Genomic DNA, 26504 nt, shown 5'->3' with positions numbered 1-26504 from the left:
AATCTTTATGGAGCTCAATCCATGCAAATACTGCCAGGGTTGTGATGTGCATCTGTATTAAAGGATATAGTCAAGTAAGAGAAGACACTGCCACCTTTAAATTATCTGCATTTTTGTTGCAAAAGTGATAATTGAGTGTTTTCTTTGTTGGTGTATCTACTTAAAATAAAATTGCTGCACAATACTATTTATCATTCAATGCATTTTAACATAACCAGCAATTTTGAAATGGATGTTATTGCAAATCAAAAAGGTTATCGTTTTTGGTCGCTAAATGCAACTGCTTGTTTTAAATGTGAACATTAAGTGATAGGAACGAAGTAGAAATTCTAGCTGACTAAAGAGACAGAACCCTAATATTTTCACTAATGAACATAAGAACATAAGAAATAGGAGCAGGAGTAGGCCATCTAGCCCCTCGAGCCTGCCCCGCCATTCAATAAGATCATGGCTGATCTGACGTGGATCAGTACCACTTACCCGCCTGATCCCCATAACCCTTAATTCCCTTACCGATCAGGAATCCATCCATCCGCGCTTTAAACATATTCAGCGAGGTAGCCTCCACCACCTCAGTGGGCAGAGAATTCCAGAGATTCACCACCCTCTGGGAGAAGAAGTTCCTCCTCAACTCTGTCTTAAACCGACCCCCCTTTATTTTGAGGCTGTGTCCTCTAGTTTTAACTTCCTTACTAAGTGGAAAGAATCTCTCTGCCTCCACCCTATCCAGCCCCCGCATTATCTTATAAGTCTCCATAAGATCCCCCCTCATCCTTCTAAACTCCAACGAGTACAAACCCAATCTCCTCAGCCTCTCCTCATAATCCAAACCCCTCATCTCTGGTATCAACCTGGTGAACCTTCTCTGCACTCCCTCCAATGCCAATATATCCTTCCTCATATAAGGGGACCAATACTGCACACAGTATTCCAGCTGCGGCCTCACCAATGCCCTGTACAGGTGCATCAAGACATCCCTGCTTTTATATTCTATGCCCTTCGCAATATAGGCCAACATCCCATTTGCCTTCTTGATCACCTGTTGTACCTGCAGACTGGGCTTTTGCGTCTCATGCACAAGGACCCCCAGGTCCCTTTGCACGGTAGCATGTTTTAATTTGTTTCCATTGAGATAGTAATCCCATTTGTTATTATTTCCTCCAAAGTGTATATGAGACTGACATCTGTCAATTATTCCAAGGTCACTGCGCAATAATAGTGACTGAATTATTTTGTCCAGTAAAGTGTAGGAGATCACATTTATTTACAGCTACAGAAACTAATCCAGAGATTTGCGTGAATCATCAACATGCACACACACAAATTCTCAACAGTACCTACTAAAATAATGGCCTGGATGGTGCAGTCGTAATGACAACAAAACTGTCAACATTCATTGTCATTACTTCTGTGAAACTTCGAACAACTTCTGGCATCCACAGATATAAACTGAAATCTAAAAGTTGTCAGCACCTCTAGACTTTATCATAGAATGTTGAATTTTCCACAGATGGCAATCAAGTAGAAATCATTGAACTGATAAGAAGTTGTCCTTTTACACCCATCTATCACACTGTACTAACCTTTGAGAAAAAGTTACATTTGGTAAAGAGGCCATATTAAGCTGATAATTATTGCTAAACAGCCTCACTAGCCCTCAAAAACTCGTGTGTATTTGTGGAATGTCGAATTTAAACATTATTTTAAAAATCAAGTTAAAATTTAAACCATTTGCTATTTCAGCTTCTTTCTTAATCCCGTGTGTGTCTGATATTTCATGCTCTAAGTGATGATTCAGTATATTATACTGTTTGGTTGCAATTTGAGAATGCTTCAATGTAATTGTTTGCGTACCCTGCTTGATGACATCACTATTGCTAGATGCCTGGAGATCCTGTTGACTGGCACCAAATTCATGTTGAGAAAGGGGAACTTCACACCATAGAGATAACTAAATTTTATTGGGCAGCTTTCTTCGAGATCAGCAGAGAGTACTGTTGCTTTAACTTGGATTCCACAATCAGTGGCAATGATTATTCCAAGAAACAGGCTTCACGATTTTAAAAATTTATTTACAGGATGTGGGCATCAATGGCTAGGACAGCATTTATTGCCCATCCCTACTTGCCCTTCAGAAGGTAGTGGTCAGCTGCCTTCTTGAACTGCTGCAGTCTGAGGTGTAAGCAAACCCATAGATAGACAGTACTGTTAGGGAGGGAATTCGAGAATTTTGAGTGACTGAGAGGGGAATATCCAGGCAGTGGTATTTCCAGGTATCTGCTGCCCTTATCTTTTTAGATGGCTGAGGTTGTGGGTTTGGAAAGGGCTGCCTAAGAATCCTTGGTAAGTTGCAGCAGTGCATCTTGTAGATGGCACACAATGCTGCCACTATTCCTCAGTGGTGGAGGGACTGAATGTATGTGGAGGGGGTAGCAATAAAGCAGGCTGTTTTGCCCTGGATGGTGTCAAGCTTCTCGAGTGTTCTTGGAGTTACACTAATCCGGGCAAATGGAGAGTAATTCATTGCACTTCTGACTTGTGGATACTGGATAAGCGGGGAACTACTTGCTGCAGAATTCCTAGCCTTTGTAGCCACAGTATTTATATCCCTGGTTCAGTTCAATTTCTGGTTAATGGTAACCCCCCAGGATGTTGATAGTGGGGGAATTCAGCGATGGTAATGTCACTGAATTTCAAGGGGCGATGGTTAGATCCTCTCTTGTTGATGATAGCCATTGCCTGGCACCTGTATAGCACGAATGTTACTTGCCATTTGTCAGCTCAATCCTGGATACTGTCCAGGTTCTCCTGCATTTGGACATGGATTGCTTCAGTATCTGAGGAGTACCAAATGGTGCTGAACACTGTGCAGTCATTAGCAAACATCACCATTCTGACTTTATGGTGGAAGGAAGGTCATTGATGAAGCAGCTGAAGATGGTTGGGCCTAGGACACTACCTTGAGGAACTCTTGTAGTAACGTCCAAGGGCAGCACAGTGGTTAGCACTGCTGCCTCACAGCGCCAGGGACCCGGCTCAATTCCCAGCTTGGGTCACTGTCTGTGGGTAGTCTGCATGTTCTTCCCGTGTCTACATGGGTTTCTCCGGTGCTCCCATTTCCTCCCACAGTCTGAAAGGTGTGCTGGTTAGGTGCAATGGCCATGCTAAATTCTCCCTCAGTGAATCCGAACAGGCCCAGAGTGTGGCGACTAGGGGATTTTCACAGTAACTTCATTGCAGTATTAATGTAAGCCTACTTGTGACACTAATAAACAAACTTTAAACTGCAGCTGAGATGATTGGCCTCTGACCACCTTCCTTTCATCTAAAGAACAAAGAACAGTACAGCATTAGGAACAGGCCCTTATGCCCTTCAAGCCTGCGTCGATCATGATACCTGCCTAAACTAAAACCGTATGTACTTATGGAGTCCGTATCCTTCCATTCCCATCCTATTCATGTATTTGTTTATTTGTGCCAGGTATGACTCCAAACAGCGGAGAGTTTTATCCGATTCCCATTGACTCTAGTTTTGCTAGGGCTCCTTGATGCCAATCTCGGTCAAATGCTGCCTTGATGTCAGGGGCAGTCACACTCACCTCACCGCTGGCATTCAGCTGTTTTGTCCATGTCTAAACCAAGACTTTAATGAGGTCAGATGCAACCAGAAAATGTAAAACTGCCTTTTGACAAATTTATCTTAAAGATGCAGATTACAGCCTTGAAAAAGCACAGATTAACGAGCAGACAAGATTCTTTGCAGTTATCCCAAAGGGATACAAATCGGCCAGCTACCAGCCAGAGAGTGGTCTTTGACTGGAAAACAACGATCACGAGGCTTATTATTATAAAGGAAACAGCGGAGTTGGCTCATTGTCAGCCAACATCAAAAGTATCTCGGAATAAAAGGCATGGAATATTTTGTTCCAAAGTGCATTGGTGTAATTCAAAAAAGATGGAATAAATAAGTAAGACTCAACTACAAAATCACATAAAATATGAATGGATATTAGGCTGTAGAATTTACATGCACAGAGGGAAAAAACAAAACCAGGGCATGCATAAACATTCTGCCAAGAAAGCTATAATTATAAAAACAATTTTCCACAAAATCCTGACTGTACAAGTTAAAGGATTAAAGGACAATTTGTTAGTTTATAGAATTGACTAAATGTAGGGCAGAAAACTCACAGATGTTCTGCCTTTCAATATTCTATTAATCTAAAAGAGGAATGCATCAGAGTGCCACCAATTCCACCAGACCTACACATTTATAGTCAAAGGCACTCATTTAATAATGTAAAAGCACCAAGAAATGCAAGTAACATCCTTCACATTCAATTACATAGGTCTGAAGAAGTCATGCTGACTCAAAATTTTAACTCCATTTCTCACTGCACAGATGCTGCCAGACATGCTAAGTTTTTCCAGCATTTTCTGTTACAAAGGTTGTTTGGAGGTCAGCAAATAGTAGTAGTGGTAATAGCAAGAACAAGTATAGGATGTTCACTGTTTTTTCACCCTGTGTTTCAAAACATTTTTTTGGTTTGAAACACCAGGTAGAAAATAAACAGCAAACATCTTTAAAACAGATCCTTACCATGAAATTATTTCTAATATCCTTTTCTTCCCTTCCCTCTTTCTTATTCCAAGGAATATCAAAACATTAAATCACCTTCCTTCAGTAAGTGAAATGATACTATACTGTATTTACCATTATTGTACCTGTTCAGCTTGATAACAAATTTCAAGGAATTGTGAAAACTATTTAGCCGAAACAGATGACAAATTTCACAGAAAGTTGGGAGCTTACACTTCTGAAAAACATCTTTTTTTATGTATATGTAGCATGAAATTTTGGGAGAATGAGCTTATGCAGGTGTTACCAACTCTATAGGTCAAGAAAAAAAGACTCGTCTCCTAAACCTTGGAAGCATGCATTTGTATTTTGGAAAATCATTGCAATGTATTCAAAGAACATCATTAGCACAACCATTTTGTTACAAATATTTTTGGTCGCGTATTTTTAAATGCTTAAAAATCACTGAACCTTTGCAAATTAAGGAACAAGTAACTTGGTTCTGAATGGATTTGTAAGACCTGTACTAATTGAATCTTTCTCAAATCAAACTTCAACATATTTGAAAAGTTATAATCTACCTGTTGCATGTTTGGAGTTCCTGAGCTGGATCTTTGATTGGAGGAAATCCCCTGAGAAGATGGTGCCGCTGATGCTGAGGTGGTGGCAGGAGGACTAGTATAAAGTTGTGAACTCTGTGATCTTGACGAACGCATATTCTCAGTGTCTACACCATCAGCATCTGATTCGTGATGGCTCAATACAAGCTGTACCAAGTCTTCTTTTTCACGACATGTTTCTATGGGTATGTTTCTTAAACTCAGGTACTCTCGTAGATCTTTGACCTTTATCTTCATAAGCTCATTACGCTGGAAAGAAGTTTGTTGTAACACTTGGCATGTGTAGCATCTTCGTAGATTTTCTTGCATCACTGAACAGAATGAACAGAAATTCTTCTTGCAATCCTTACATATGTACTGGTAAACAAAGATAAATACTTTTAGAGTGTGCATGCCTCAGTGAAGTAATTGCAGTACAATCTTCGATTAAATCTCCCCTAAATAAAGGTTAAGAGAAGCTCTGATATATTTTTGCTTCAAATTAGATCCAAAAAAGGTAAAATCAGTAAAAATATTTCCACTGGTCAGCGAGTCAGAAATCTATTTTTTAACAATAGTGTCATTGCCTTATAATGTACAACATGTGATTTTGATTAGTTTGTTTATAGTAATTGAATGTGGCCAAATTGGCTGCAACATTATTTTTGGAATTAAATTCTGCAATTGTCCATTTTTCAACAAAGCTGTAAATTTACAAGCTTTAATGATTATCAGATTCACTTTTACCTACGTACTCAAAGGAGGCAATGTTAGGTTTCCTTCTAGGAAGCAAATAATGTAAGAATAGAGAAATATCAATGAAACAGGGACAACATAATTATAGAAATATAGGAATACCAAGGGACTCATACCAAGTAAAAATGAAAACTATCTACTAAAATCCTTTCAATTAAAATGAGTTACCCAATAGGGAAAAGGCTAATGAGCTTATAAATATATTCTGACTACTCTTAAGATACAATTTGTATAATATCTAGCTGACAAACTTTGGACAGAAATGTTTGCAAAAAAGGGACATTAAAATGTATTATAAGCAAACTACTAAACTTATATATACAGTAATATTTTGTAAGTTTTTCCAGGATTTGCTATTAGTAATAACACTAGAAAGACATTGACTGAACCAATAAAAAGGGAAACTTTATTTTAGAGCGATTAGAGTAAAATCAATATGAAATCCAAAAAAACTTCTGGCAGGTGGAGAAAGATGTCCACCTTTCAGTATTTAATATTAAAATTCCACATTTTTGTCCTGAAACATTTAAATTTATAGGAACCAGAGTCCCTTAACATTCAGTAAGTTGGAATTTTTGTTACAGTACGTGTATGAAATTGAAAGGCTATTTACCAATACCATTCACAATGTAGTCAACATTTTATTCCACCTCTCCATCTCCCACCAACCCTTCCCGACCCCAGCCTTTCTTGAATAAATTGCAATATGGTTGTACGTTTTTGTACAGTGAGCCAAAGCAGAAAGTTACTTGACCATTGTGGCCTAGACCAATTCTTTCTAAGTCAACACATTCACACTTTATTGTTGGTATCACTGGATATAAATTAGAAGCTAGTTGATTTTGTTTTGTAGCCTCAACAAACTATATTTAAGTTTCCAAGTGACTTATTGTGACATTATACAGGACTAGCATGACATTTTTAAAACATTATATCAGCCAAAGCATGCAAGTTTGCATATATTATCTGCAAGAACAAAGTGGCTGCAGACGCACTTCAGTTGAGCTCGGAAGATATTAATTATTGTGAACTAGTCACTGTATTCAATGGAATTTAGCAAAATGAACGCAATATATTAAGTTTCCGAATCTTTCTTTCCATGTAATGCTAGCAGGTGGATATAAACAGAAAAAGATAATTTTAGGTATCACATACATATACTTAAAATTTAGAACAGATCAGTAATTTAAAGAGGTGTTTGTTTTTATTAATCTTTTCATGCATTAACTTAGCCACTGTTAGTATCGTATTGAGGTACATCAGTGTGTATTACTAATATAGCTAGCCCACTAGCAAAACAGTGGCATGTCATGTAAATTTTAATTTCAGTAAATAGTTAATCCCTATTCAAACAAAATTGGACCGATTAGATTATGAGAATTTAACAAAAAAAAGGCAGATTGTATTGCATTCAAATAAAATCAACAGCTCTATAGCTCTCGGTATTCATTAAAAATTGAACTTTACAATACCTCCAAGTTACAATCGTTTAGACATCTTCTGCCATCATAGAACATAGAACAGTACAGCACAGAACAGGCCCTTCGGCCCATGATGTTGTGCCGAGCTTTATCTGAAACGTGCCGAGCTTGATCTGAAAGCTGCTCAGTAACATAAGAACATAAGAAATAGGAGCAGAAGTAGGCCATCTAGCCCCTCGAGCCTGCCCCGCCATTCAATAGATCATGGCTGATCTGAAGTGGATCAGTTCCACTTACCCGCCTGATCCCTATAACCCCTAATTCCCTTACCGATCAGGAATCCATCTATCCGTGATTTAAACATATTCAACGAGGTAGCCTCCACCACTTCAGTGGGCAGAGAATTCCAGAGATTCACCACCCTCTGAGAGAAGAAGTTCCTCCTCAACTCTGTCCTAAACTGACCCCCCTTTATTTTGAGGCTGTGCCCTCTAGTTCTAGTTTCCTTTCTAAGTGGAAAAAAATCTCTCCATCTCTACCCTATCCAGCCCCTTCATTATCTTATAGGTCTCTATAAGATCCCCCCTCAGCCTTCTAAATTCCAACGAATACAAACCCAATCTCCTCAGTCTCTCCTCATAATCAACACCCCTCATCTCATCTCTGGTATCAACCTGGTGAACCTTCCTTGCACTCCCTCCAAGGCCAATATATCCTTCCGCAAATAAGGGGACCAATACTGCACACAGTATTCCAGCTGCGGCCTCACCAATGCCCTGTACAGATGCAGCAAGACATCTCTGCTTTTATATTCTATCCCCCTTGCGATATAGGCCAACATCCCATTTGCCTTCTTGATCACCTGTTGCACCTGCAGACTGGGTTTTGGCGTCTCATGCACAAGGACCCCCAGGTCCCTCTGCACAGCAGCATGTTGTAATTTCTTTCCATTTAGATAATAATCCAATTTGCTATTATTTCTTCCAAAGTGAATAACCTCGCATTTGTTAACGTTATACTCCATCTGCCAGATCCTCGCCCACTCACTCAGCCTGTCCAAATCTCTCTGCAGACCTTTTACGCCCTCCACATGATTCACTTTTCCACTTATCTTTGTGTCGTCCGCAAACTTTGTTACCCTACACTCAGTCCCCTCCTCCAGATCGTCTATATAAATGGTAAATAGTTGAGGCCCCAGTACCGATCCCTGCGGCACGCAACTAGTTACCATCCACCAACCAGAAAAGCACCCATTTATTCCAACTCTGCTTCCTGTCGGATAGCCAATCCCCAATCCACGCTAACAGTTATGTTTACACATAGAACATTACAGCGCAGTACAGGCCCTTCGGCCCTCGATGTTGCGCCGACCAGTGGAACCCATCTAAAGCCCCTCTAATCTACACTATTCCAATATCATCCATATGTTTATCCAATAACCATTTGAATGCTCTTAATGTTGACGAGTCCACTACTGCTGCAGGCAGGGCATTCCACGCCCTTACTACTCTCTGAGTAAAGAACCTACCTCTAACATCTGTCCTATATCTCTCACCCCTCAATTTAAAGCTATGTCCCCTCGTGCTAGCCATCACCATCCGAGGAAAAAGGCTCTCACTATCCACCCTATCTAATCCTCTGATCATCTTGTATGCCTCTATTAAGTCACCTCTTAACCTTCTTCTCTCTAACGAAAACAACCTCAAGCCCCTCAGCCTTTCCTCATACGATTTTCCCACCATACCAGGCAACATCATGGTAAATCTCCTCTGCACCCTTTCCAACACTTCCAAATCTTTCCTATAATGCGGTGACCAGAACTGTACGCAATACTCCAAATGCAGCTGCACCAGAGCTTTGTACAGTTGCGGCATGACCTCCTGGCTCCGAAACTCAATCCTTCTAACAATAAAAGCTAACACACCGTACACCTTCTTAACAACCCTATCAACCTGGCTGCCAACTTTCAGGGATCTATGCACATGGACACCCAGATCCCTCTGTTCATCCACACTACCAAGTATCTTACCATTAGCCCAGTACTCTGTATTCCTGTTACTCCTTCCAAAGTGAATAACCTCACATTTTTCCGCATTAAACTCCATTTGCCACCTCTCAGCCCAGCTCTGCAGCTTATTTATGTCCTTCTGTAACCTGCCACTTCCCTCCGCACTGTCTACAACTCCACCGACTTTAGTCGCTTCTGCAAATTTACTAATCCATCCTTCCACGCCCTTATCCAGGTCAATTAATAAAAATGACAAACAGCAGTGGCCCCAAAACAGATCCTTGCGGTACACCACTAGTAACTGAACTCCAGGATGAATATTTCCCATCAATCACCACCCTCTGTTTTCTTACAGCTAGCCAATTCCTGATCCAAACCACTAAATCACCCTCAATCCCATGTGTCCGTATTTTCTGCAAAAGCTTACCATGGGGAACCTTATCAAACGCTTTGCTGAAATCTATATACACCACATCAACCGCTTTACCCTCATCCACCTCTTTGGTCATCTTCTCAAAGAACTCAATAAGGTTTGTGAGGCATGACCTACCCTTCACAAAACCGTGCTGACTATCCCTAATCAAATTATTCCTTTCTAGGTGATTATAAATCCTATCTCTTATAATCCTTTCCAATACTTTGCCCACAACAGAAGTAAGGCTCACCGGTCTATAATTACCAGGGTTGTCCCTACTCCCCTTCTTGAACAAGGGGACAACATTTGCTATCCTCCAGTCTTCTGGCACTGTTCCTGTAGACAATGACGACACAAAGATCAAAGCCAAAGGCTCTGCAATCTCCTCTCTAGCCTCCCAGAGAATCCTAGGATAAATCCCATCCGGCCCAGGGGACTTATCTATTTTTACCCTTTCCAGAATTGCTAACACCTCCTCCTTATGAACATCAATCCCATCCAGTCCAACAGCCTGCATCTCAGTACTCCCCTCAACAACACTGCCCCTCTCCTGTGTGAATACCGACAAAAAATATTCATTTAGTTTCTCTCCTATCTCTTCAGACTCCACGCAGAACTTCCCACTACTGTCCTTGACTGGCCCTAATCTTACCCTAGTCATTCTTTTACTCCTGACATACCTATAGAAAGCTTTAGGGTTTTCCTTGATCCTACCTGCCAAAGACTTCCCATGTCCCCTCCTGGCTCTTCTTAACTCTTTCTTTAGGTCCTTCCTGGCTAACTTGTAACTCTCAAGTGCCCTAACTGAGCCTTCACATCACATCTTAACATAAGTCTCCTTCTTCCTCTTCACAAGAGATTCAACCTCCTTAGTAAACCACGGTTCCCTCACACGACTGCTTCCTCCCTGCCTGACAGGTACATATTTATCAAGGACGCGTAGTAGCTGTTCCTTGAACAAGTTCCACATTACAATTGTGCCCATCCCCTGCAGTTTCCTTCCCCAACCTATGCCAGAAGGGGGGGGGGGGGGGGGGGAAACCTCCTTTGCGGATCCTGTGCCCAGTGGAGGGCTTGGAACTGTGCTCATTATGCATCATCATTGGCAATGAGTTTTGCTTTCACGTGCAAGCCAATTAAGGTGGATTTATTTTCTACACCAAACAGATAATTATTTGAATAAAAAAAGAACTATGCTCGCTTATAACGGATATTGGAATTAAAACAATTACCTTGTAAGTAATTTAACTTGAGGAGCCTGTCAAAGCATTTTTAGGAGCAGCAGACAAAATCAAGACATTTGCCTCTCAGCTAGCTTAACTGTGACAGCGCAAAATTGCCCAAAGTGCTACGATTTGGATCAAAATGATGTCAAGTGCTTTGTTTGTAATATTGCAAAAGTACCTGAGTTCATTTAAATTTTAAGCACCTTTAAATACTTTTGCACTACTACATTTGCCACCAACAGATGGCTGTTTTTAGACTCAGGTTCATGTTAACGACTCAGCGGCCCACGTGTGAGCAGCAGCCGGCACTGCAGCCCCAGAGCCGGGGATTTCTCCACACTGGCTTCCACAGACCAGGAACTTCCCACTGCCTCAGCAAAGCAGCCAGCATAATTATTGACCCCATGCAGCCCGGACATTCTCTCTTCCACCTTCTTCCGTCGGGAAAAAGATACACAAGTCTGAGGTCACGTACCAACCGACTAAACAACAGTTTCTTCCCTGCTGCTGTCAGACTTTTGAATGGACTTACCTTGCATTAAGTTGATCTTTCTCTACACCCTAGCGATGACTGTAACACAACATTATGCATTCGATTGTTTCCTTCTCTATGAACAATATGCTTTGTCTATTTGGCGCACAAGAAACAATACTTTTCGCTGTATGTTAAAACATGTGACAATAAGATCAAATCAAAATCAACACAAATGCAAGCTTTAGTTATTGTCAATTCACACAAAATTCAAACTGCTAAAAAACACTAAATCTGACAGGTACTAATGCAGCTGGTCACAAAAATGTTAATACAAATGTTGAACAGAGTTTATTTCATGGCTATCAGATCACGGGAAACAGTTTATATGCAGCAGACATACATATCACAGTATTATCTATGCATACAATTCTCTTGCTCCTTGCCACCTCCTTTAATGCACGAATACCAAGTTAGATGTAGAGCAAATTTTTTAAAAGACCCAACTCACCTTCTTCCTAAAGAGAGAAAAGGCCTGACCACAGCCTTTACAGACTATATTTGGGACTTCAGGCATTGGGGAGGGGTACGAAGAATATCCTGTGCTGTGGGCAAATCTGAATGGCCCTGTACCTCCACTGAACCCAGGTTGCTGTCCACGCACTGTTCCAGTACCCATTACTTCATTTAGTAGACCACAACATGAAGCCCACATCGATGTGGCCCCAGCCTATAAAGTGGACACAAATTCACACACTTTACAGAAGTGCACTGCTTGTCCAAGAACAAGGTTGATAGAGTATTCTTCAAAAACTGCAAAATTAGATTTGTTTAATTAATTTACATTAGAGTTAATGAAGATACAAAAAGTTATATTTTACAGCATAGATTCATTAAATTCTCTAATTAGCATGGCATATTATCCTGCTTTCACTATTTTCAAGCTATATAATTCAGACATAAAATAACAACAGGCAGGCACAGAAAGCATTGGTAAATAAAGTAGGCGGCATGTTCAGACATGTAACGGAAACTGGAGACACTACAGACTGAATTTAATAGTATGGTAAGAAATCAAACAAAAACGTGCAATTTGAGTTGTTTAACTTTTCCCTATGCGTTTCCCTTGTGTATCTTGGTTGCACATTTCTACTCCTGAAAGGATAATTAGTGGCTGGCTGACTAGATAGATATCTATACAGTATACTATTATCTTTTTAGAATGGTTCAAGTTGCTCACAGCCATGAATTATTGTTAAGTAGGCAAATATTACCAGAAATTTGCACAAAGAAAGATCCCATAAACAGCAATGAGACAAGTGATCACAATCTTAACTTTGGCGGTGATTGTTGACAGTGCAAATGCCATCATTGGGCATCTGATCTTAATTTAATTTCATAGTTGCAAACTCAGCTTTTCAACTTGCTATTTTACCAAGAATCACATAATGAGTAAAGTTCATGTGCATACTACATTTTTCAATTTGAAAGTGGTTTTTGATCGTTGCGAGTGCCGCAGTTCCTTAGTTATTGAATGGTGGTAGATGTTTGTATTTCTTACATCTAGAGCATATGCATAAAACATGCCTAGCCACACCTATAACTCGTAAGCAACATTTATCTTGGCAACACTGCATTAAAGCATGCAACAATAGCTTGCATTTAAATACTGCTTATAACAAAATAAAATGTCCCAAGATACTTCACAGGAGTGTTATTAAACAAAATTGAATACCAAGCCACATGCAAGAGATTAGGACAGGTGAATAAAAGCTTAATGAAAGATATAGGGTTCATGGAGTGAATTATAGAGGGAGGTGTAGAGGCAGGGAAGCTTTCTCCTTTGTCATTGATGCTGGTCTCAGATGAGGTTGTTCATGATCTGGACTTGCAGGTAATGCTGGAGGCAAGGTTGATGGTAAACTATACCCTATTATTGAACATCATATAAACTATGTTCATTATAGATTTAGTACAAGGCTCTATGTACAACACCTCTCCATGCTCTTTACCATGTGATCTTACATCACTGATGATGGGGGCTATATATTTCCATATTTAACATGAACCCTTTAGACTACGCTCGCCATATGGGGTATGCCCAACAGCTCACGCCACAGTCCAAAGGTGCAACTCTCCTCCATCCCCACCATGCATGCATTTCAAAAACTCCCAATCCCATTCTCAAACCATGCCATGGTCCATTCTCTCAGGCTATTGGGTTCATGCACCCCTTCCTAACCTGCTCTCCCTAGTGATGTCCATCAGCATTTAATGCTTAAACAAACAAGCAGTTTTTTAAAAAATGATTTTAACTTTGTTCAGACAAAAAGAAAGAGGGCACCAGTCACCATGTGTTCTAAGGCTGGAACTATTTTGAGGTCTCAGTTAAATAGAACTGGTGAGCTGCTCAACCAAAACAACATCGTGCTGGGGGCTCATTGGATTCAGGTCACAGGGGGCACAGATCATCAACCTGAAGTATCAACTCTGTTGTTCTCTCCACAGATGCTGCCAGACCTCTTGAATATTTTCAGCATTTTCTGTTTTTATCCCAAGTTATTTTAACTGAGCTCGGAAGAGCATTCTTGGTAATATGCTCCCTAATCTTCATTATTTATTAATAGGGAATAGCCCTTTCATAATTTTACAATACTCTTCACAGTATTTAAACAATTTTGAATTTATGAACATGAGTTATAATCTCACTTTAGGCTTTCAGTACTAGGCTGAGACATTAATTCCGTACTGAAGAAGTGGTGTCTTTCAGTTGAAACATAGAAACTGAATCCATATAAGCCTGTTTAAGCAATTGTAAAAGATTCCATGGCACTGTTCAAGGAAAAGTAGAGAGGAGCCATGCTGTCGTTTCCTAACCAACACCAACTAAAAACATCAACTGGTCCTTCATTACAAAAGCAAAGAAGACATTGGCAAAGGAAAGCTACTGGATACCAGTTCATGCAGCATTAAAAGTCTGAATTACTTTAAATTTGAAATACTGAGCAAATTAACATTAACACATTCAGCTATCTTACTTCATGTCACTGTCAGCACTTCCATAGTCCTACATGTCTTTGTTGCAATCAACAAACAAAGAACAAAGAAAATTACAGCACAGGAATAGGACCGTCAGCCCTCCAAGCCTGCACCGACCATATGGCCCAACTTAACTAAAACGCCTACCCTTCCGGGGACCATATCCCTCTATTCCCATCCTATTCACGTACTTGTCAAGATGCCCCTTAAAAGTCACTACCGTATCCACTTCCACTACCTCCCCTGGCAACGAGTTCCAGGCACCCACTACTGTGTCAAAAATCTGCCTCATACATCTCCTTTAAACCTTGCCCTCGCACCTTAAACCTATGCCCCCTAGTAATTGACTCTTCCACCCTGGGAAAAGCTTCTGATTATCCACTCTGCCCATCCCTCGCATAATCTTGTAGACTTCTATCAGATCTCCCCTCAACCTCCGTTGCTCCAGTGAGAACAAACCAAGTTTCTCCAACCTCTCCTCATAGCTAATGCCTCCATACCAGGCAACATCCTGGTAAATATTTTCTGTACCCTCTCCAAAGCCTCCACATCCTGTGTAGTGTGGCGACCAGAATTGAACACTATATTCCAAGTGCGGTCTAACTAAAGTTCTATAAAGCTGCAACATGACTTGCCAATTTTTAAACTCAATACCCCGGCCGATGAAGGCAAGCATGCCGTATGCCTTCTTGACTACCTTCTCCACCCGCATTGCCTGTGTACCTATACACCCAGATCCCTTTGCCTATCAATACTCTTAAGGATTCTGCCATTTACTGTATATTTCCAAAATGCATTTCCTCACATTTGTCCGGATTAAACTCCATCTGCCATCTCTCTGCCCAAGTCTCCAACTAATCTATATCATGCTGTATCCTCTGATGATCCTCATCACTAACCGCAAATCCACCAACCTTTGTGTCGTCCGCAAACTTACTAATCAATCCAGTTACATTTCCTGCAAATCATTTATATATATTACAAACAGCAACGGTCCCAGCACTGATCCCTGAGGAACACCACTTGTCACAGCCTTCCATTCAGAAATGCACACTTCCACTGCTACTCTGTCTTCTTTGACCGAGCCAGTTTTGTATCCACTTTGCCAGCTCACCTCTGATCCCATGAGACTTCACCTTCTGCACCAGTCTGCCATGAGGGACCTTGTCAAAGGCCTTACTGAAGTCCATGTAGACAACATCCACTGCCCTACCCTCATCAATCATCTTCATCACTTCCTCGAAAAGCTCGATCAAGTTCGTGAGACACGACCTCCCCTTCACAAAACCATGTTGTCTCTCACTAATACGTCCACTTATTCCCAAGTGGGAATAAATCCTGTCTCGAAGAATCCTCTCCAATAATTTCCCTACCACGGATAGAATTACAGGCTCACCAGCCTGTAATTACCTGGATTATTCTTGCTACCCTTCTTAAATAAAGGAACATTGGCTATTCTCCAATCCTCTGGGACCTTCCCTGTAAGAAGTTTAACAACACCAGGTTAAAGTCCAACAGGTTTATTTGGTAGCAAAAGCCACACCTTCCCTGTAGCCAGTGAGGATACAAAGATTTCTCTCAAGGCCCCAGCAATTTCCTCCCTTGCCTCTCTCAGTATTCTGGGGTATATCCCATCAGGCCCTAGGGACTTGTCTACTTTAATGTTTCTCAAGAACCCCAATACCTCCTCCTTTTTGATCTCAATATGACTCAAACTATCTACACATCCTTTCCCAGATTCATCATTCACCAAGTCCTTCTCTTTGGTGAATAATGACGCAAAGTACTCATTTAATGCCTCACCCATTCCCTCTGGCTCCACGCATAGATTCCCTCACTTGTCCTTGGGTGGACCAACCCTCTCCCTGGCTACCCTCTTGCTCTTTATACATGTATAAAAAGCCTTGGGATTTTCCTTAATCCTGCTGGCCAATGCTTTTTCATGACCCCTTTTAGCCTTTCTTACTCCTTGCTTAAATTTCTTTCTACTTTCCTTGTATTCCACACTTGCTTCGTGTGCTCCCAGCCTCCTAGCTTTGACAAATCGCTCCTGCCTCTCACTTATTACTGACTTTATACTCTGCTCCATACCCTCTTATACAGTATATAATCCATCACTTTTCTCCCTCTTTAGCTCTGAAGTCATACAGACTCAAAATGTTAACTGTTTCTCTCTCCACAGATGCTGCCAGACCTGCTGAGTTTTTCTAGCATTTTCTATGAGCAAATTAAAGGTGAAATTTGTAATAACTTGGTTCCACCAGTTATGAAAGAATTATAAACATTCATCAACCAAAACAACTATTTACAGGGCGATGCAAATTTAATGCTTCCAGTCATGCCTCTAGGATCTAACAGAGTAAAAGCCCACACTCTGCTTGGGTGATCCCATGTACTAGTTATCAATTGGGTGAGTAGGTCACATAACCCTCCAGAAGATCACCCCTTAAAGAGGCGAGCTACTACATTCCTCCCCTTTAATATTACAGAATGATAGTTAACTTATACAGTTCCCCATAATTTACAACAATTAACATTTTCAATCAGTCTATCAAAAACTCAGTCTCTCTGGTGGCTTCCACTTCCTTGTACAGCAGTGCAATTCCACTGACTGGGGTGCTTCTGTTGCAGTACTTTCTGTAAAAACTGGCACACTTGGTCTCTATGCTGGTACTGATGCTTCAACCTCTTCTGTTTCAGTTGGAACAATGCTCTCACCTGTTACAGGCTGATGGTTCTTCAAAATCCTGTCTTGTATGCTCACTCCTGACTTGGAACTCAGCTTGGACCACATCCAAAATTTCTCACATAGGCTGGGTTCATTTATTTCAAATAATCTTGCATCTTTAGTCAAATCACGGTTCCTCTTCTGGTTGCACCGTTTTACCTCTACCCTTCCCACTAAATTTGGGAATACCAGGCTTAGCCTGGTCCTTAGACGTTGACCCATCAATAGTTCTGCTGGAGACATACCGATGCTTGAATGCGGGGTGGTCCTACCCACGAAGTGAAACAGCTATTTTTGTTTCCTAAGATGGAGCTAATTGTTTCTTTTAGCCAGCCTTGAAAGTCCAGACTGTCCTCTCAGCCAGCCCATTCAAAGAGGGATAATATGGTGCACTTCTGATGTGCTTCATCCTATTGAAAGACATGAAACTTGGAAATTTGGCAGAATGCAAGGCATTGGCGAAGCTTCTCAGCTGTGGCATGTGCAGTTGTGGCTCTCACCTCAAATACTTCCATCCATTTGGAGTGGGCGTCCACCAATAGTAGAAACATTGTACTCAAATATGGTCCTACATAATCTACGTGGACTTGCACCCATGGCCGCCTGGCTATTCCCAAGGGTGCAAAGGGTTATAGCAGGTAACTTCTACTGTAACTGACACTAGTCACAGTGCTTCATTAATTTCTCAATAATCAGCATCGATACCTGGCCACCAGACATAGCTTCTGGCAAGCATCTTCATTTTTGACATGCCCGTATGGGTACTATGCAACTCTGCAAGGAGCAATACCCTTTCTGGCACAGGGACAACAATTCTCGCTCCCCATAGGATGATGCCATCCTGACAGCTTAGCACATCCTTCCTAATGTGGTATGGCTTCATGTCTTCGGAAATCATCTCATTCAGCCAACTTACTAATACTTTGTGTCTTATCTTCGATAACAGTGGGTCTCTGCTGGTCCAAAATTTTATTTGCTGTGCTGTGCTGACACTGGCAAAGTGTTTTGGAAATTTCACTACCATCACAACTTTGTGTGGTACTGGGACTGGTGCTGTACTCTCTGGCAGTGGTAGACAACTAAGGGCATTAGCGTTGGCTATTTGTGTTCCTGGTCAATGTTCAAATGTGCATTCATAGGTTTAGGTCAATGCTCAGCACTGAATCCTGGCCAATGCAGTCAGCTGAACAGCCTTGTCCTCCTTGAAAAGACCCAACAGTGAAATGTCTTCCGTAGGCATACTGTTAGAATTTTTTCATTCCGTACACAACAGACAACCCTTTTTTTTCAAAATATGCAAAGAATCTTTCTCATTTTCTGAAAGGATTTTTGACAAGTATGCAATAGACCTTTCAGACCCATCATTCATTCAGTCTGTGTGGAGTTTGCACATTCTCCTCGTGTCTGCGTGGGTTTCCTCCGGGTGCTCCGGTTTCCTCCCACAGTCCAAAGATGTGCAGGTTAGGTTGATTGGCCAGGTTATAAATTGCCCCTTAGAGTCCTGGGATGCGTAGGTTAGAGGGATTAGCGGGTAAATATGTGGGGGTAGGGCCTGAGTGGGATTGTGGTCGGTGCAGACTCGATGGGCCGAATGGCCTCCTTCTGCACTGTAGGGTTTCTATGATTCTACTTCTATGATTCTAGATAAAACTGCTCCAATGCCGTATGGGGGGGCGGGGGGGGGGGGGCATATGTCAGCACTAACTTCTTGGATAGGTCAAAATGTACCAGAAGGCAAGATGAATGTAATAATTGCTTGACTTTATTAAATCCTTCTCTCTGTGGTGCTTTCCAGCACCATCTCTGGTGTTTCTTCAGTGACGCGTGTCAAGAAGCCAGCAGTGTTGACAGAATTGTAAGGAACTACCCATAATAATTAACCATCCCCAAGAGTGATTTAAGCTCAGAGATGTTTCTAGGGGGCAGTGCCTCCTTTATTGCTCTTACTTTGTCCTCCATACGATACAATCCCTGGGCATCCACATGGTAGCCAAGGTAAGCTACTTTGTTGGCCTGGAAAGTGCATTTTTCCCTTTTTAGATGAACTCCTGCCTCCTGAAATCTTCTCAGTACTTTTTCTAGATTAGCCAAGTGTTCCTCTTCGGTTGCATCAGTAAACCAAGTATACAACGACACATAGCAAGCCCTGTAAAACTTTCCACAGTTCTTTGAAATATGGTGCAAGCTGATGAAATGCCATAAAGCAAGCGTGTATACTGATATAATCTTTTATGAGTGTTAATAGTCATGTAGCCGTGGAAGCATCATCCAACTCCAACTATTGATTTGCATGGCTCATACCTAGTTTTGCATATGACTGTCCTCCAGCCACTCTTGCAGATAAATCCTCTATCTTTGGGATAGGATATCTGTCCAGTTTTGCTGCCTGGTTTACTGTCAATTTATAGTCTTTGCAGATCTGGACTATTTTATCTGGTTTTAGCACAGGCACTATGGAAGCTGTCCATTCCGTAAACTGAACTGGCTGGATGATACCCAGCTCTTCTAGCTCAGTCTTGATTTTCTCCAAAAAAGCATAGGGGGCAGGTCTAGCCCTGGTGGCTTCTGGGTCTCTGTGAATGTTTGCCTTAAAGCCTTTAATTTTCCCAAGTCCATCTTGAAGAATGTCCTGGCACTTCTAGATTACTTCATGCAGACCTCCTTCCTTAATCTGGAAAATTTCCAACCAGTTGAGTTTAATTTCTCGGAGCCAGTCACGGCCCATTAGACTTGATCCTTGGCCAGACACCACGATTAATGGAAGATGGGCAGATTGTTGCCGATAGTGCACTGGGGTTTCAGTCATCCCCACTATCCTAATGGGCTCCCCCATGTAGGTAGCCAATCTAGTTGATGTGTTCTTCAAACTCAGAGGCTGAACCTCTTCTGAAAGATATCTATAGGTCTGCTCCCCTACTGCAGCAGCAGACACTCCTGTGTCGACTCCCATTCTTAATATCTGCCATTGACCAGTAACACTGTAATGGAGATTACCTTGCCTACTTTCATATTACGCATCTGAAGAACTCGCAGAAAAATCTTCAATACTATGTACAGATGCTAAACTATTTACTCTATTGCTACTAGGCAGGTTCTGCTTACTCTTGCATCTGTGTTTCCAATGACCTTTCTAATGGCACACAAAGCATTCCGATTTCTCAAATGAGCAAAACTCTGGACAGTGAATTCCCCATACCTGTAACACCCTGCACCGACCTGAAGCTGTTGATTCATTCTCCTAAATCTTCTAACTCTACCAGCTTCTGGATTAGTTTCTCGGTTTAAACAGGTGCCTTTACTTTTGGCACCACTGCAGCTTCCCGCCTAACTGGTGGACCATGCCATTCTGCAAGCTCTGAAGTTCCTGGGCACCCTTCTCAGCGCTCTTCATTGCTAACGTTATTTCCAGTACCACTTTTAAATTAATCTCAATTTCTGCCAGCAACTTTCTCTGTATACCCCCATCATTGACTCCACAAACAAAGTGATCCCTCAGCATATCATTTACTGCTGTCCTAACGTCACAATGTGCTGCAATTATCCTAAACCTTGCTATGTAGGTTGCAATGCTCGCCTCTAGGGCTCTCCCCAAAGCATGGTCTGTTTGAGGTTGCGTGGTTGTTTGAAGGCAAGAAGTGGGGGTGTGGGGATGGCCTTGGCGAGATGTTCGTCTTCATCAATGACATGTTGAAGGCTCCGGAGGAGATGCCGTAGCTTCTCCGCTCCGGGGAATGCTCCACTTCTCCAGCTTCCACCCTAAACACGCTAAAGAAGCCATCCCCTACGGACAAGCCCTCCGAATACACAGGATCTGCTCGGATGAGGAGGATCGCAACAGACACCTCCAGATGCTGAAAGATGCCCTCATAAGAACAGGATATGGCGCTCGACTCATCGATCAACAGTTCCGACGCGCCACAGCGAAAAACCGCACCGACCTCCTCAGAAGACAAACACGGGACACGGTGGACAGAGTACCCTTCTTCGTCCAGTACTTCCCCGGAGCAGAGAAGCTACGGCATCTCCTCCGGAGCCTTCAACATGTCATTGATGAAGACAAACATCTCACCAAGGCCATCCCCACACCCCCACTTCTTGCCTTCAAACAACCACGCAACCTCAAACAGACCATTGTCCGCAGCAAACTACCCAGCCTTCAGGAGAACAGTGACCACGACACCACACAACCCTGCCACAGCAACCTCTGCAAGACATGCCGGATCATCGACACGGATGCCATCATCTCACGTGAGAACACCATCCACCAGGTACACGGTACCTACTCTTGCAACTCGGCCAACGTTGTCTACCTGATACGCTGCAGGAAAGGATGTCCCGAGGCATGGTACATTGGGGAGACCATGCAGACGCTACGACAACGGCTGAATGAACACCGCTCGACAATCACCAGGCAAGACTGTTCTCTTCCTGTGGGGGAGCACTTCAGCAGTCACGGGCATTCAGCCTTGGATCTTCAGGTAAGCATTCTCCAAGGCGGCCTTCACGACACACGACAGCGCAGAGTCGCTGAGCAGAAACTGATAGCCAAGTTCCGCACACATGAGGACAGCCTAAACCGGGATGTTGGATTTATGTCACATTATCAGTAACCCCCACAGCTTGCCTCCTGGACTTGCAGAATTTCACTAGCTGTCCTGTCTGGAGACAATACACATCTCTTTAACCTGTGTTGAATGCTCCCTCCACCCACATTATCTGTACATTTAAGACCTGGCTGGCTGTAGAGATTTGCATTCTAATCAGTATTCTGTAATTTGATTTCTGTGTCTGTGCACTGTTTGAGAACAGATTTCCACTCCATCTGACGAAGGAGCTGTGCTCCGAAAGCTTATGGTATTTGCTACCAAATAAACCTGTTGGACTTTAACCTGGTGTTGTGAGACTTCTTTCAATGGAAGAAGCCAGAGAGTGGTTGTGGAGGATTGCTTCTCTGAGTGGAGGCCTGTGACTAGTGGTGTGCCGCAGGGATCGGTGTTGGGTCCATTGTTGTTTGTCATCTATATCAATGATCTGGATGATAATGTGGTCAATTGGATCAGCAAGTTTGCTGATGCTACAAAGATTGGAGGTGTAGTGGACAGTGAGGAAGGTTTTCAAAGCTTGCAGAGGGATTTGGACCAACTAGAAAAATGGGCTCAAAAATGGCAAATGGAATTTAACGCAGACAAGTGTGAGATATTGCACTTTGGAAGGACAAACCAAAGAAGAACGTACTCGGTAAATGGTAGGACTCTGAAGAGTGCAGTTGAACAGAGGGATCTGGGAATACAGGTACAGAATTCCCTAAAAGTGACGTCACAGGTGGATAGGGTCGTAAAGAGTGCCTTTGGTACATTGGCCTTTATAAATCGGAGTATCGAGTATAAAAGTTGGAGTGTTAGGGTAAGGTTATATAAGGCATTGGTGAGGCCGAATTTGGAGTATTGTGTACAGTTTTGGTCACCTAGTTACAGGAAGGATGTAAATAAGATTGAAAGAGTGCAGAGAAGGTTCACAAGGATGTTGCCGGGACTTGAGAAGCTGAGTTACAGAGAGAGATTGAATAGGTTGGGACTTTATTCCCTGGAGCGTAGAAGATTGAGGGGAGATTTGATAGAGGTGTATAAGATTTTGATGGGTATAGATAGAGTGAATGCAAGCAGGCTTTTTCCGCTGAGGCTAGGGGAGAAAGAAAACAGAGGGCATGGGTTAAGGGTGAAAGGAGAAAAGTTTAAAGGGAATATTAGGGGGGGCTTCTTCACGTAGAGAGTGGTGGGAGTGTGGAATGAGCTGCCGGATAAAGTGGTAAGTAAGGAACTTTTAACATTTAAGAAAAACTTGGACGGGTTCATGGATGAGAGGGGTGTGGAGGGATATGGTCCAAGTGCAGGTCAGTGGGACTAGGCATAAAATGGTTCGGCACAGACAAGAAGGGCCAAAAGGCCTGTTTCTGAGCTGTAATTTTCTATGGTTCTATATACTCAGATAAAGATAAATCATTATGCACTTGTTTATGTTCAGGCTTATTCAGTTGTCTAGGGCTGATGCTGTGCTATTTACACTGTTCATGACAGAAAGGAATAATGGATTACTTATGTAGAATGAAAACAGAAATTGCTGGATGATCTCAGCAAGTCTAGCAGCATCTGTGGAAAGAGGAGAAACACAGCTAACGTTGAATCCATTGTCCCTTCTACAGAAAACATAAAACTGTAGAAGGATCAATGAACTCAAAATTTTAACCGTGCTTCTCTCTCCACAGATGCTGCCAGACTTGCTGAATTTATCTACGTTTTCAGTTTTTATTTCAGATTTTCAGCATTTGCAGTATTTTGCGATTATTTGATGGATTGCTTAAGTTAGACTTAGTGTTGGGTCCCATACTCTGAAATTCTTTCCTTAAAGCCGTTTCGACCAAGTTTTGGGTTACCTGACCTAACGTGTCCTTCTTTGGTTTAGACTCAATTTTTATCTGCTTAACTTCTGAAGCACCTTGGAATATTTAATTACTTCAACTGGGTAATGAACCAGGTGTTAGATTTGGAGGTAGGTGAGCACTTTGGTGACAGTGACCACAATTCGATTATGTTTACCTTAGCAATGGAAAGGGATAGGTATATACCAAAGGGCAAGAGTTATAGCTGGGGGAAAGGAAATTATGATGCGATTAGGCGAGATTTAGCTGGCATAGGTTGGGGAAGGAAACTGCAGGGGATGGGCACAATTGTAATGTGGAACTTGTTCAAGGAACAGCTACTACGCGTCCTTGATAAATATGTACCTGTCAGGCAGGGAGGAAGCAGTCGTGTGAGGGAACCGTGGTTTACTAAGGAGGTTGAATCTCTTGTGAAGAGGAAGAAGGAGACTTATGTTAAGATGTGATGTGAAGGCTCAGTTAGGGCACTTGAGAGTTACAAGTTAGCCAGGAAGGACCTAAAGAAAGAGTTAAGAAGAGCCAGGAGGGGACATGAGAAGTCTTTGGCAGGTAGGATCAAGGAAAACCCTAAAGCTTTCTATAGGTATGTCAGGAGTAAAAGAATGACTAGGGTAAGATTAGGGCCAGTCAAGGACAGTAGTGGGAAGTTCTGCGTGGAGTCTGAAGAGATAGGAGAGGCACTAAATTAATATTTTTTGTCGGTATTCACACAGGAGAGGGACAGTGTTGTCGAGGGGAGTACTGAGATGCAGGCTGTTGGACTGGACAGGATTGAGGTTCATAAGGAGGGGGTGTTAGCAATTCTGGAAAGGGTAAAAATAGATAAGTCCCCTGGGCCGGATGGGATTTATCCTAGGATTCTCTGGGAGGCTAGAGAGGAGATTGCAGAGCCTTTGGCTTGGATCTTTGTGTCATCATTGTCTACAGGAACAGTGCCAGAAGACTGGAGGATAGCAAATGTTGTCCCCTTGTTCAAGAAGGGGAGTAGGGACAACCCTGGTAATTATAGACCGGTGAGCCTTACTTCTGTTGTGGGCAAAGTATTGGAAAGGATTATAAGAGATAGGATTTATAATCATCTAGAAAGGAATAATTTGATTAGGGATAGTCAGCACGGTTTTGTGAAGGGTGGGTCGTGCCTCACAAACCTTATTGAGTTCTTTGAGAAGGTGACCAAAGAGGTGGATGAGGGTAAAGCGGTTGATGTGGTGTATATGGATTTCAGCAAAGCGTTTGATAAGGTTCCCCATGGTAAGCTTTTGCAGAAAATACACACACATGGGATTGAGGGTGATTTAGTGGTTTGGATCAGGAATTGGCTAGCTGGAAGAAAACAGAGGGTGGTGGTTGATGGGAAATATTCATCCTGGAGTCAAATTACTAGTGGTGTACCGCAAGGATCTGTTTTGGGGCCACTGCTGTTTGTCATTTTTATTAATGACCTGGATTAGTAAATTTGCGAATGACACTAAAGTCGGTGGAGTTGTAGACAGTGCGGAGGGAAGTGGCAGGTTACAGAGGGACATAGATAAGCTGCAGAGCTGGGCTGAGAGGTGGCAAATGGAGTTTAATGCGGAAAAGTGTGAGGTGATTCATTTTGGAAGGAGTAACAGGAATACAGAGTACTAAGCTAATGGTAAGATACTTGGTAGTGTTGATGAACAGAGGGATCTGGGTGTCCATGTACATAGATGCCTGAAAGTTGGCACCCAGGTTGATAGGGTTGTTAAGAAGGCGTACAGTGTGTTAGCTTTTATTGGTAGAGGGATTGAGTTTCGGAGCTAGGAGGTCATGCTGCAACTGTACAAAACTCTGGTGTGGCCGCACTTGGAGTATTGCGTACAGTTCTGGTCGCCGCATTATAGGAAAGATGTGGAAGCATTGGAAAGGGTGCAGAGGAGATTTACCAGGATGTTGCCTGGTATGGTGGGGAGATCGTATGTGGAAAGGCTGAGGGACTTGAGGTTGTTTTCATTAGAGAGAAGAAGGTTAAGAGGTGACTCAATAGAGGCATACAAGATGATCAGAGGATTAGATAGGATGGATAGTGAGAGCCTTTTTCCTCGGATGGCGATGACTAACACAAGGGGACATAGCTTTAAATTGAGGGGTGAGAGATATAAGACAGATGTTAGAGGTAGGTTCTTTACTCAGAGAGTAGTAAGGGTGTGGAATGCCCTGCCTGCAGCAGTAGTGGACTCGTCAACATTAAGAGCATTCAAATGATTATTGGATAAACATATGGATGATATTGGAATAGTGTAGATTAGAGGGGCTTTAGATGGGTTTCACTGGTCGGTGCAACATGGAGGGACGAAGGGCCTGTACTGCGCTGTAATGTTCTATGTTCAACGGCAATGTGTAAACGCAGGTTGTTGCTCTGTTAGTAAATAAATAAAATGCCTGTATGTGAAGATACTAGTGCAAAATTGATTGAAAATTATCAGCTTGCTTCCGCTACTTGTGATCAATTTCACCCCAAGTTTTCTTCGAGCGATGCAAGAATGAGATGTGGCAATAAACAGTTTGGGAACACCAATATAAACTAGAAAAATGTATACAAACAGATTGTGCTGTTTGGTTGTATTGATACATTGTTTAAATTTAAAAATTCAAATAAATGATTTGATTAATTTCAAGATTTAAAGAATCGTAATTCACCATTTGAATTTCAATTCAGCATTGCAGACACAAAATTTAATGGACCCCTTATATTTCACTAATATGTCAATTGTGTTGAAGTGTGCTGGAAACATCTTGACATTACATCTACACAAAGGGGTGGGGTTGGAGAACACTAAAATGTATATATTTGGACCCTCATG

The 26504-nt window shown here is 42.1% G+C and overlaps 1 protein-coding gene across 6 annotated transcripts in view; it reads right to left on the bottom strand.

Annotated features, from left to right (window-relative positions):
- The window catches only part of rnf34a (ring finger protein 34a), a 63711-nt gene that overhangs the window by 36394 nt on the left and 813 nt on the right, over nt 1-26504 (bottom strand). For all 6 annotated transcript variants that reach the window (XR_013499410.1, XR_013499409.1, XM_078227497.1 and 3 more), the window contains exons 2-3: nt 11988-12206; nt 5161-5556 (exon numbers count right to left, since the gene is read on the bottom strand). Coding sequence is in view for 4 of the 6 variants with exons in the window: in XM_078227497.1 (XP_078083623.1) it covers nt 5161-5556; nt 11988-12206 (615 nt within the window). In the remaining 2 variants the exon portion in view is untranslated. The remainder of the gene's footprint in view (nt 1-5160; nt 5557-11987; nt 12207-26504) is intronic.

This window comes from Mustelus asterias, chromosome 13 (genome assembly GCF_964213995.1).
Source record: "Mustelus asterias chromosome 13, sMusAst1.hap1.1, whole genome shotgun sequence".
Taxonomy (NCBI): Eukaryota; Metazoa; Chordata; class Chondrichthyes; order Carcharhiniformes; family Triakidae; genus Mustelus; species Mustelus asterias.
Note: the sequence above shows the minus strand (reverse complement) of the source record. Positions and strands in the feature narration are given on the sequence as shown.